The following is a 13,215-nucleotide window of genomic DNA, read 5'->3' on the forward strand; positions in this document are numbered from 1 at the left end:
GCATAACAGAAACATCATGTTCAATACGACTCTCATCAGCATGCTTTTTTATCGCCAATGATCTAAATTTTTTTTTTTTTTTTTTTTTTTTTAATTTCCAGCTGGACCCAGAGAACACCGGTTTCATCCCAGTGGAGAACTTCACCAGCTTGGTGGAGCACCATGAGCTGCAGCTGGACCCATCCAAGCTGGACATGCTGTTAGCCCTGGTCCAGAGCAATGAAGAGGGACAGGTGTGCTACCAGGAGCTCATTGAGTTGGTGAGTGGATTCTGTAACCCATGTTGCAAAAAAGTTGGGGCGTTGTGTAAAATGTATATAAAAAGTAATGCAATGGTTTTCAAATTTCATTCACAGAACTGAAACAACATATTAGATGTATGTTGAAACTTAGACATTTTACAATTTCATGACAAAAATGAACCCATTTTAAATTTGATGGCAGCAACACATCTCAAAATAGTAAGGACAGAGCAAAAAAGGCTGGAGAAGTAGTGGTATTAAATGAAAACAAATAATGCAACTAATCTTACTACTATAATTGGCAGCATGTCTGTCTGTCTGTGTTTATTTGTATGCCACACTGTTGCTCCAACTGTCCTTGATATTTTTCAGCAGACTTCTTGGATATGCTGGTTCAAAGCATGTGCCATTAAAAAGTCAGAATTATGTACAGATTTTCAATAAAATCCAAAATTGTTGCACCTTTCACTTCATGGTGCACTCCATTTAATCTCGGAACTTAGAAATCTGATGTTATCAAAAATACGCCCTGAACTCGTAGTTCCTATTTGTAAAGTCAGAGCAACCCCCATTACCCCCGGTTACAAGCCCATTAGTTTAATTGGAAACAGGTCAGTAACATGGCCGGGTATAAAAGGAGCATTTTAGAGAAGCAGAGTCTCTCAGAAGTAAAGCCAGGTAGAGTTTCAGCAATCTGTAATGTCTTCTTAAAAGATTGAGAGAATCTGGAGAAATATCTGTGTGCAAGTGGCAAGGTCAAAGGTCAGTGTTGGGTACTTGTGATCTTCAGGCCCTGCATTAAAAACAGGCATGATTCTAAACTGGAAATCACTACAGGGGTTCAAAAACACTGCTAGACATCATTGTCTGTCAACACAGTTTACAATACCATCCAGAAATGCAAGTTAAAGCTGTATCATGCAAAGAAGAAGCTATATATGAACACAATCCAGAAACTGGGCTAGAGCTCATTTAAATGGTCTGGGGTAAAATGGAAAATGTCTGTGGTCAGATTAATCAAAATTTGACATTCTTTTTGGAAACCACAGGCACTATGTCCTGTGGACTAAAGAGGAGAGATGCCAACCAGCCTTTTTTACATTACACAGTTGAAAAGCCTGCACCTCTGATGGTATGAGGTTACATTTGTGTCTATGGCGGGGGCAGCTTACACATCTGGAAAGACACTATCAATGCTGAAAAGTATATAGAGGTTTAAGAGCAACATATGCTTCTATCCAGACAATATTTCTTCTAGGGAAGGCCTTGTATATATCAGCAGGACAATTCTAAACCACATACCACATGCTTCACAACAGCATGGCTTCAAATTAGAAGGGTCCAGGTGCTAAATTTGCCCGCCTGCAGTCCAGATCATTCACCAAAAAAAACAGAAGCATCATAAAATGAAAAATCCAGCAAAGAAGACCCAGGACTGTTAAGCAACTAGAGTTCCACATCAGACAAGAATGGGACAATGTTCCTCTCCCAAAACTCCAGCAGCTGGTCTCCTCACTTCCCAGACATTGACCGACTTTTGTTTAAATAAGAGGGAATGCTACACAATGGTAGACAGGGCCCTGTCCCTACTTTTTTGAGATGTGTTGCTGCCATCAAATTCAAAATGAGCTAATATTTCTCATGAAATGGTAAAATATCGAATTTTCAACATCTGATATATATGATCTATTGTGAATAAAATATTAGTTTCTGAGATTTGAATATCATTGCATTCTGTTTTCATATTTATTTTACACAGCGCCCCAACTTTTTTGGGTTTGAGGTGGTCCATGCATTTGAGGGATGTTGTCTAGGCTTTTCATGTCCTGCAGAGCAAACACAAAGTTCCACACATGCGACCCCCGCCTTTCGTTGGATTTTAGAAAAAGGTTACAGAATTGATTCAGACAGAGCCAGCGAGCTCCACAGTGCTGAAAATTGACTCGACCATTCAGGTTGTTGTCCTGTGAAAAAAAGGAGGATCAATCTTTCCAGTTAATGTGTCGGTAAATCCACACACTTAACCTCACAGCCAAGCACTAGAAAACACCCACACCAAGCTGACAGAGGCACAATATTACCGCAGCATATTTTATCTGACTTGGCTGATATATTCAAGTTAACATAAAAAGCAGCACAAGGATATAATATATACACTTATGTATTGTTCTATTCTCATAACTACAGCTGCAGATATTCTGGGCAAGTTTTTTTTGTCCTATACTTCTGCTTTGAATGCAGGCTGAAGCTCCTCATTCCCTTCAAATTGAGCTCCAGTTAGGAATTCATTCATGAACACCTGCCTGCTGCTCCTGGCGGTGTACAGCATCAGGATTAATTAAATGCAATGCAGTTCCTGGCAAATTTTCAAATCCTTAAGCTCATTTTCACCTCCTTTGCTTTCTGTCTCTGTTTATCTCGCTCTTTCTTTTATCTCTCACCCTCCCCTTGTGTTGTGCTGCCCATGGTTTGTAATAAAGGCCGCATGAGGCTACTTAATTTGGAGCAGGCGACAGTATTGAGTTACTGCTCCCACAGTGCAGCCACGCTTTTACTAGGAGTCTAAGAAAACATTAATACGATTGAATTATACAGGTTTATGTACTTTGTGAATCCTTTTTGACAGCAGTTTAGATTTCAAAAATAAATGTATTTGCTTCTATAGCACAAAAGGGGTACTTTTTTATTACTTTATTCCTTTATTTACTGGGAAGTCCATTTAAATCCCCTCTAAAATCGGTTTTATAACAGAGACCTGGTCAAGATAGCAGACATACAAAATAACAAACACAATGAAAACAGCATTGACAGCACAACATGGGAAACTCCATGTTGTTGAACAGGTCCAATGTTTTAGCTCTTGTCATGATTATTCCATGCGCAAGGTGCAGGCAGGGAAAGATGGTTTTGCAGTTTTTTTCAAAGCTCTGGGTGCAGTGAAGAACAACCAGTTAGAGCTTTACAAATGGTGATAAGCAGAGCTGAAATTGTTTATTTTTTAAATCACAGGAAATATGATGGATATCACTGAGATCTCAATATAAAACAGCATAACGCCGACTCAGAAATCCTGTATAATGAATACACACTATTACGTTTTTATCATTTATAGTGAATGCTAAAATCCTCATTTATAAAGCATTATAAGATAATATATATTTATACATTTTGAATATCCATTCTTACATGTTAAATTTTGTTCACTCTGGATGTTTGCATTGTCTTCTACATCCTGTTTGGATGCTTTTATTTGAAAATAAAAATATAAATAAGGAACTTTGAGTAGATAAAAGACGGTGCTGATGACTTTTGACTGACCGACGTGTGCTTAAAGAGACAGAAAGCATGTAATTAATGCCATTAAAACAATTTAATGTGCAAATTTTGGACCTTAATAGTGTCACAATTAAAGGGGACATATTATGCAAAAATCCATTCCCTTCCACCCTCTCTTTCTTACCTTTCAGAAAATGTGTGCTAAAACAAGCTGTTTTCAGATTTTCCCCTCATGACCCCATGTGGGGAATAAGCACGACCTCCAGGTTTGGTTGGCCCTTCCAGTTTGAAAGAAAGTTCCACCCTCCTCTCCTGATCTTCCTCTCAGGTGGCAGCTGAGATGCTGGATAACTCAGTGGGTTACCCTGCTGACTTTAGTCTGGGAGATAGATGGTTTAAATCCCAGTCAGGTCCTAAACTTTGGATGAGTGTCTATAACATTGTAACATCAGGAGTGCCACATTCATTTCCTGAAAGAGATGTGGTCAGGGGTAGAGTAAGAGCTCATTTACATTTCAAGCCACAGACACAGAAATGGCTCGTTCTGAGAAGGGCTGAAACAGAGGGCTTTTTAGACATGCAAAAATCCTATAGTAGAGTGTACTAATTTCACAGGCATTTTTTGGGTACCTCTGAGAACAGTATAAACTTGTCTTAAAGGGGTAAAATACATGACCTTTGATCCAGACAGCCCTTGTTATAGTGAACTCATCGTTTAAAGTGCATCTTTAACTAATTTATGCTGTTTTGACACACAATAGTAACTGTTTTATTGATGCATTAGTAAATCCCTAACTCATCATCTATAAAGCATTATTAACTAATTCATAGCTATCTATAAACATAACTATAAATGCTTGCAAGGGGCACAGGCTCTCAGGAGCCCTGAGCATAAAATAAATACTAAAAGATGGGGTGCAGATGGCCTAGTGGTTAGGTTGCGCCCCAAACCGGGTTTAAGTGTGGTGCTGGTGGCTCTTTTCCTGCATGCCTTACCCCCACTCACTCATCCTTGCTTCTGATTCTATCAACAATCCAAAAAATATATATGGAAAAAAAAGTCATCAAAAAGACTTTCCTATTCTGAATGTTTTAGGTTTTCATTCAAATTATGTTTCATTCTTGATTAGAAACATGTTTGACTGGACTGAGTTAGGCTTACTAATGCTTTACTAAAACATTAATTAAGCATTTGTTTTCCTGTTTGTAAATGAAAGTGAAGATATTGAGTAAGATACAGTACGATATGATAAGCTATGATTTGTTATGATACGATATAATATGAAACCATACAGTACAATGAAGTACCATATGATAGGATATGGTACCAAAGGAATAATATAGTACAATTTAATACGCTAGGATAAGTTCTGGTGTGGTAAGATATGGTACAGTACAATTCGATATGGTATGATACCATACAGTACAATGCAATATGGTACAGTATGATACAGTACAGTACAATATGATAAAACATGGGGTGATATGGTATGAGACAGTGCGATACGATATGATATGATACAGTATGGTACAATGTTATGAAAAGATATGACACAGTACAATACAATATGATACAATACAATATAATATAAAATGATAGGATGTGATGGGATGCAATGCTGCATTTATACTGCCTCCACAGCAGTATTAATGAATAAAAACGATCAAGAACAATCCACATGTTAACGTGCCAGTGACAAAAACAAACAAGGAGCAGAGTGTACATTACTCAGATTGCACAAAGTTTGCATGAAACACAACAGAATCAATGAGAATCCAAGAACACCATTACACTAGTCTACAAACAAAACAGCCTCATCCCTCTGTATTGGAGGTCTTTGGATGCCTTCATTCTCCATTTTTGATTTTCTGTTTATTTCTGATTGATGTCATCCTCATCTTCAACCCTTCTCTGTAATAAACTCCCCCTACCGGACTCCTCCGACTTCCAGATCTCCTTCCCCTCTCTTTCATTCGACGCTCCTTGTGAGCATATGTTAGGTGGGAGGGAAGAAAAGCCTGCCTCGCCTCCGACAGCATCAGGGAGACAGTTTTAAAATTACCCATCAGGCAAATGCAAATTGCCTTCGATTAGCCCAGCATTGCTAGTAGCAGGCAGTAATCTGAGGTAATTTGAAAACGCCTAGCCTCACACAGATATCGACCCCGAGGTCTGATTTTAAAGATTTCTCTGATGCACACATGTGAACTCACACATCCATACCCACATCAGTCTGTCTAGGCATGTATTCTATTTGCATATATACAAATGCTTTCATGCACCTTTATTATTAATTAATGCAACCACCCACTTCCTCTCAGTCTGTCTCACTACTCCTCTCTCCTTGATGTTCACACACACACGGTCTCCAACGCAGACAGACTCTCATTCATACACATGAGAGCTGCCAGTACAGATTTGCTGACTAATTTAGAAGATTTTCCAATGTGTATCTGGCCTCCCATCCTGTAGCATGTGATGCGTGAGCTGTCTGCAGTCAGCTCCAGGCTGCTGCTGGGAAAGTGCCGCATGTAGGAGCGTGACATTTTCATCCAGGACACCGACGGACGCCTGCAGCTTTTTCTCCCTCCTCTTTTGTCCTTTCTGTCTGCTGCTCTTTGACTTTTATAATTTTCCCCTGAGTCTCTCCAGCTTCCTTTTTTACACTCTCTTAAAGGCTTACTATGCGACTTTCAGAGCAGATTTTCCAACCATAACAAATGCACCTTCTTCATCCTTCATCTCTGCCCTCTCCTTCTGCCTCCACACTTGCCTGCCCCTGCTGTCCTTTATCACCAGAAAGTTTCTGTGAAATGGAGAGCGCAGTAGACAAGTGCAAATAAACACCTCAAAACAATACTATGCGAGTCAGTATAGTAGATGCATCTTTTGCTGCAATCACAGCACTGAGTCTGTGTGGATAACTCTCAGTCAGACTTGCACATCACATTCTTCATTGCAAAACTAATCAAGCTCTGTCAGGTGGCATGGGGATCGAGCGGAAACAGCCCTTTTCAAGTCCAGCCACAAATTCTCTATTGGATTGAGGTTTAGGTTTTGACTCGGCCACTCCAGAACATCCACCTTGGTGTCTTTAAACCATTTCTGTGCAGCTTTCCCTGAATGCTTCAAGTCATTGTTTTGCCGGAAAATAAATAATCTCCAGAGCCATAGTTCTCTTGCAGGCTGAATAAGATTGTCCTCCAGGATTTTCCTGTATTTTTCCTCATTTATTTCACCCTCTACCTTTACAAACCTTCTGGGGCCGGCTGCCAAGAAGCATCCCCACAGCATGATGCTGCCACCACTGTGCTTCACATTGGAGATGGTGTGGTGTGTTTGTGGTGATGTGCAGCGTTTGAGGGATGTTTAGAGCCTTGGATTTTTTTTTTTTTTTGTATCTATCTCCTGACCTTTACTTTTCAATAACATTTTGTCTGAGTTGCTTAGAGTGTTCTTTTGTCTTCACGGTGTAATGGTAGCCAAGAATACTAATTAACCATTGACTGGACCTTCCAGACACAGATGTCTTTACAATACAATCACTTGAGACCTATTAACTGCACTTGGTGATCCCCATTTCACTAATTTTGAGACTACTAGCACCAATTGGCTAGACCTCTGTTGAATTAAGTCAGACACCTTAAAGAGGGTGCATATTTATGCAATCACTAATTTGCATTACATGTTTTTATATAGTTGACTTCACTTTGTAGAAATCTGTGTTAAATTTGACGTTTAAGAGTTTTTAAACTTTTTAGGGCCGAAGAAAGCCAAATTATATCGGCCAATAAATTCACTAAAAAGTAAAAAAAAAAAGGCTGACGACTCTAAACGGCTCAAGCAGTATAGATAATGAAAATGTTTTGACTAAAAGCAACACCTTAACCGTAAGGACTTCTTTCTTTTTCTTTCTGTCTAAAAACTGAAACCAGGACCAAACTTAAATAGGTTCTTTGCAGATGATGCCATGCCACAGCTGAGAACTTCAGATGGGGGGCAGGAAGTAAATTTGCATATAGAAGGGCTATAAAAATACCAACATTTTGTGCTTTTTATGACTGTGCCAACTATTGACATTGCAACAAAAGTATCAATACTGGGATACTTTAGAGTCCTGACAGTAGTGATACGTTGAGGCAACAAAAAGATTCCTCCAGGGGAACAGTGGCAGACATGTATTAGAAGCTTCCATCTCAAACATGAACAAGCAAAGTCACACACTGCTTACATCTGGTCAGTTTCTACAAAGCAATCCAGCTTGATTCTATAGAGTTTGCTACAGTTTAGCGAAATAAATTCCTGATCTTGCCCGTGTTTCCACAGCTTACCCTGTGCAGTCTCATTTTGACTGAAAATCCGTCTCTTTTTAGGGATCTAGGTCATTTGGCTCAGCTCAGTTATGAGAGCTGAATGTTTGGCTCCCAAAAGGCTCTTCATTTGGTAGCAGTTTGGCCTTTTTAAATGTATCTTAATGACAAAAATAAAGGAAAGAAAATTGGCACTCAAACCTGAGCTGACTACTGTGGTTCACATTAAAAAGCCATTTTGTAGGACCAGTTTGTTTGTGAACAACACATCATTATGGAGTCACTTAACTCACAAGGTTTTCTTGGTTAATAGTAAATTACCAATTCCATTAAGAGTATTGAAATGACAAAACTGTTAAAGTGGTGAGGATAGCCTCTCATCCCAGTACAAGACTCTTCATGACTCTTGGCTAGGCAAAGCCTAGATGCTAAGAGGTGTGCACAACTGGGAACTTTGTGATATTGATTGCCTCCACACCAGGTAAATTAGTTAAACAATGGGAAACATCACTTTTTTGTAAAATGTAGGGCTCTTACTCGATGTATGTACACGTTTTCTGATGATAATTGCAGCATGCAGGTCCATTTAGAGCTGTAAAGTACTAACTTTCCTCCATTCCCATTCATTTCTAATGGCTGTTTCTCACTACCTGCCCCCTGTCTGGCACCCCATTAGTATCAAGTGACTGCAAAAAGCATGAAGCTTGCATGGACGGGGCTGTGTCTCTTACCCCACATGATAGAAGGACAAACAGTTGTGAGAGGGAGCAGTTCACATGAGAAAAAGACGCTGGCACATCAGAGTGAAACATAAACAAGCTAAAGGGAAAAACCATCCTGTGAGTGTGAACGGAGAGCTGAGAACAAACCCGGTAGGGGTTTGCCTTTACTCTCTTTTGGGCCAACCAAAGTCCTTCCATCTTTACCTCAGGCAGGTTTATCAGTAGAACTCCACAATGATGGATGACAGTCATGTTTTGATTTGGAGCGTTCAGAGCTGCCATTATATCATTGCCATGGCCTGAGGTCTGGTGTCTGTATTGATTTGTGGTCTGGCCTGGATTGAAGCACTATGGCTATTGAAGGTTGTTAAAATGGACATGACAACATGCAGAATGTATATGCCTGCATTCAGCCCATGCCTTTTTTTAAGCTTGCAGCCCACATGCTGCTGTGATTTCTCTCAGTTTTGTCTCTAAACAGGTTTTCACATTTTTTTTTCTCATTTGTTGTTCTGCATTTCCTCAGTACATCCCTGATTCTGCGACTGTTTCTCTCGACCCCAGTGGGTGTAAATGTTTGAATCACACCGCAAGGCAACAGCTTCTCTGGTGTCTGAGTGTGTGCATGTGTGAGAGAGAGAGTGTGCAAGTACAGGACTGTGTCTGACATCGTTTTTTTGCTCAACCAATCTTTCATGCAGGGCGATCTTAGCCTGAGAACTCCATCAGTTCAGCCAGCGGGGTGAATAAGTAAGCTCTGCTAAAACCTCTCTGGAGGGAACTCTACACACAGACACACATATATGCACACTTACTCAGTGTAAAGTCGTATCCCTGTTACTTTTCCTCAAAATCCCACAGCAGAAAAACTGGAGCTGATTTTACACACAGTGACACATGTGCACATTCTTACACACAGACATTTTGCTAATTCAGGAGGCTGAGACACACCTACAGTGTTAAAGTTCACAGTGCTGTGAAAAAAGTATTTGACGCCTTCCTGATTCCTTTTTCTCTGTATATTTATCACACTTCAATATTTCAGATCATCAAACAAATTTTGACGTAAGACAAAGATAACCCAAGTGAATAAAAAATGTTGTTTTTAAATAATGATTTCAGTTATTAAGAGCAAAAGAAATGTCCAAATCTACCTGGCCCTATGTGAAATGGTAAATTCCCACTTGTTAAATATGAATTAACTGCATTAACAACATTTTGGAAAGCTGAGTACAATTTCACTAGCCGCACCCAGACCTGTTAAAGCAAGAAATCCCTTTTCTATCACCAGTTCTCTGCATTCATTTTACCCTCTAGCTTTACGAGCCTTCCAATGCCAAGAAGCGTCCCCTTAGCACAATGCTGCCACCACCATGCTTAACAAAGGGGATGGTGTGTCTGTGGTACTGTGCAGTGCTTGAGGGATGTTCAGTGCCTTGGAAATGTTTTTTTTATCCATCCCCTGACTTAAACTTTTCAAACATTTTGTCTGAGTTGTTGGAGTGTTCTTTTGTCTTTATGGTGTAAGGGTAGCAAAGAATCCTGAATCCTTGGCTATGCAGAGCTGCGTCCACAGTGGTCCTGGTTTATGTGCTTCACAGTGGTTTGTCATCATTTGGGGACACCTTGCATATGTATTTGATTAGCACCAAATGTTGAAATACCGGCTGGATTACCAACAGAAGAATAAAAAACTTTGAAGCAGAAACAATGGCCAACTCTTGGACAGCTGAAGACCCTGCTATTTAATGCCACCAACTCAAAACGCTGCATCACTACCTCTAGATGCCCTCCTAAATGGGTTGCTCAGTTGTGTTGGAAAAGCAAATCCCCTGCTGTGCTGGCCTGCTGAGTCAAACCGAGAAGAACCAAGCCTAATTCACATCTATCAGTCTGGCAAGGGTTACAAATCCATTTCTAAGGCTTTGGGACTCAAACCACAGTGAGAGCCATTATCCACAAATAAAGAAAACTTGGAACAGTGGTGAACCTTCCCAGGAGTGTCTGACCTGCCAAAATGACTCCAAGAGTGTATCGACGACTCATCCAGGAGGTCACATAGGAACCCAGAACAACATTTATATCCTTGCTTGACTGTCACGCTCCTGTTCATGATTCAGCAATAAGAAAGAGACTGGGAAAAAAATGGCATCCATCCAAGGCCAAAACCACCAAAAAGAACCCAAAGTCTTGTCTCACAATTGACAAAAACATCTTGATGATCCCCAAGACTTTTGGGAAATGGAATGATGAGAATACAAGTTTAACTTTTAGAGAGTGCGTCAGGCGTAAAACTAACACAACATTTCATAAAAAGAACATCGTACCATCAGTCAAACATGGTGGTGGTAGTGTGATAGTCTGGGGCTGCCTTATTGCTTCAGGACCTGGACCACTTGTTGCTGGAACTATGAATTCTGCTTTCTACCAGAAAATCCTGAAGAAGAATGTCTGGCCATCAGAGGAGGACCTAAAGCCCAAGGGCAGTTTGGTTACGCCACAGGACAATGACAACAGCAAGTCCACCCCTGAAAGGCTTATAAAAAAAAAGTCAAAGTTCAAACATAAACCTTATTGAGATGCAGTGGCAAGACTAAAAGAGGCTGTTTATGCTTGAAAACCCTCCAGTGTGGCTGAATCAAAACAATTCTGCAAAGAAGAGTGGACCAAGTGATGTGAAAGACTCACTGCTTTCTTGCAGTTGTTAGTTATTAGGTTTAGGGGGCAATTACTTGTCCACATAGGGCCAGGTAGGTTTGGAGGGCTTTTCCCATGATAGATAAAATCCCCATTTAAAAACTGCACTTGTATTTACTAGGGTTATTTTTGTCTAGTATTAGAATTTTATGATCTGAAACATTTAATTGTGAACTAGAAAAGCACTCGGTGAGCGCAGACCTCTGCCATTAGCCCTATCTCCCAATAGTGAAGAATCCTTTAAAAAAATTCCTGGATCCGTCCTCATGTACTCCCCACCATGACATTTGCCAATTACTCCCTCCCCATTGGGGTGGAAACACAATGAGGCAAAGCATTGGCTTTGCTACAGGTGCCAACAGATGCACCCATGGTCTCACCGGATGACTGGAAGTCATGGCAGAGGGTGAATATTCCTCTATTCCTCCCAGCATTGTGAGTATTCTCGCTACAATTCGCTGTCTTTCTCTCTGTTACGCTCTGACTCGTCTCCTCGACTGGGCGTGCGTCTTTTAAACTCTATAAACTCCAAAACTTTGAATAGAAACACACCCCAAAACTGCTGCTAGAATTAAAGTTACTTCTCCCAATAGTACAGAATCCTTTAAAAAATTCCTGGATCCAGACGATGATCTGGATCACTCCCAAAATCTAATCAGTTCTTCCTTATGCCATTTCTGACATTTCCTGAAAATGTCATCAAGATCCGTCCACAACTTTTTCAGTTATGTTGCTAACAAACTAACTAACTAACTAACTAACCAACAAACAAATCCACCCAATCACATAACCTCCTTCGCGGAGGTAAAAATATGCAAAAAATAAGAACTCAGAAAGGGGGTGGTGTGTGAGACTTTATCACAGCACTGCACATGCTGAAGCTTCTTTCAGGAAAATGTGATAGACAAGCAAATATTCATGATTTGAGGGTAAAAACTGGGACATCTGAGAAGATATACCTCTGTGTGGGTAATTGCACATATCGATTTCTTTAACGAGAGTCCTCTGTTGCTCTCATCTTACCAGCTGTGTAACTGAAGAAGTGTGTCATTGTTTTCCTTCGGGTGGTAATTTGGCTAATGTTCGACAGAGATCCAAAATGGCTGCCACGGTTAATTACACGGGTGGAGGATGTATTTTGGAGATTATGGCTTTGGGATTCTCTTTGTTCAGGTTGGAGGATTTTAAGACTGTTTTTTGTGCCTTATTTTTGTCTCTTCTGCCCAAATATTGCACTAGCAGTTTGTGTTGCCTCAAGAGGTAGATAAAGAAAGTGTTATATAAAATGTGTTGAAAAGGTTCTGCTTTAAACTGGCTCTGTCCTTTGTCACATTCTGAGTAGGGTTCACAGAAAGAGAGCACTTACAGGGAGCAGGAATGAACTTCACTTACACTCCAAGTCAAGAGACACTTTGCAAGTTGTTGACATACACTGTTTTAAAGTTTTCAAGTCATTTTAAGTCACATTACTCCCAGAGTGCATCACTCTCCAGGGACACAGACACTACCTATCAACATCACGTCCCACACCAAACTCCAGTCAAGGCTGTTCTGTTTTAGGCAGCTTCTCAGCTAAAAGTAATGCACTCTGCCTAAGTGTCCTAGAGTGAAGGTTTGTTTTTTCTCTCCTTCTATGACTTTTAGCAGCACAATGATTAAACCATGAAGGCAGGCCACAGAAGCAAAACTGACAGAATAAAAGGTGGACTCACATTTTTAAAAGGATTTGGGCGAGAGATGAACGTGAGTATCTGGGTCAGGGTAGAATAAGGCTGAGATATGCAGTGATGTAGAGTCTGCTGTGAGAGAGAGCGGGAGCGTGTATGCAAGAGAGGGGAGAGGGGTATTATGGTCTTCTAAATGACTCAGATTAGATGGTAAATGAGTGCAGTGGCACAGAAAGGTGGGTCAAAAATGTTAATGCTGCAACATATTGTTGTCTAACCACATGTGTTACAGTTATTGAA

General features: G+C 40.3%; 1 protein-coding gene across 1 annotated transcript in view; it reads left to right on the forward strand.

The window, feature by feature from the left end:
• The window catches only part of rhbdl1 (rhomboid, veinlet-like 1 (Drosophila)), an 88,331-nt gene that overhangs the window by 12,581 nt on the left and 62,535 nt on the right, over positions 1-13,215 (forward strand). The window contains exon 2 of the mRNA XM_041816366.1: positions 102-260. Coding sequence (XP_041672300.1) covers positions 102-260 — 159 coding nt within the window. The remainder of the gene's footprint in view (positions 1-101; positions 261-13,215) is intronic.

Source organism: Cheilinus undulatus, linkage group 20 (genome assembly GCF_018320785.1).
Source record: "Cheilinus undulatus linkage group 20, ASM1832078v1, whole genome shotgun sequence".
Taxonomy (NCBI): domain Eukaryota; kingdom Metazoa; phylum Chordata; class Actinopteri; order Labriformes; family Labridae; genus Cheilinus; species Cheilinus undulatus.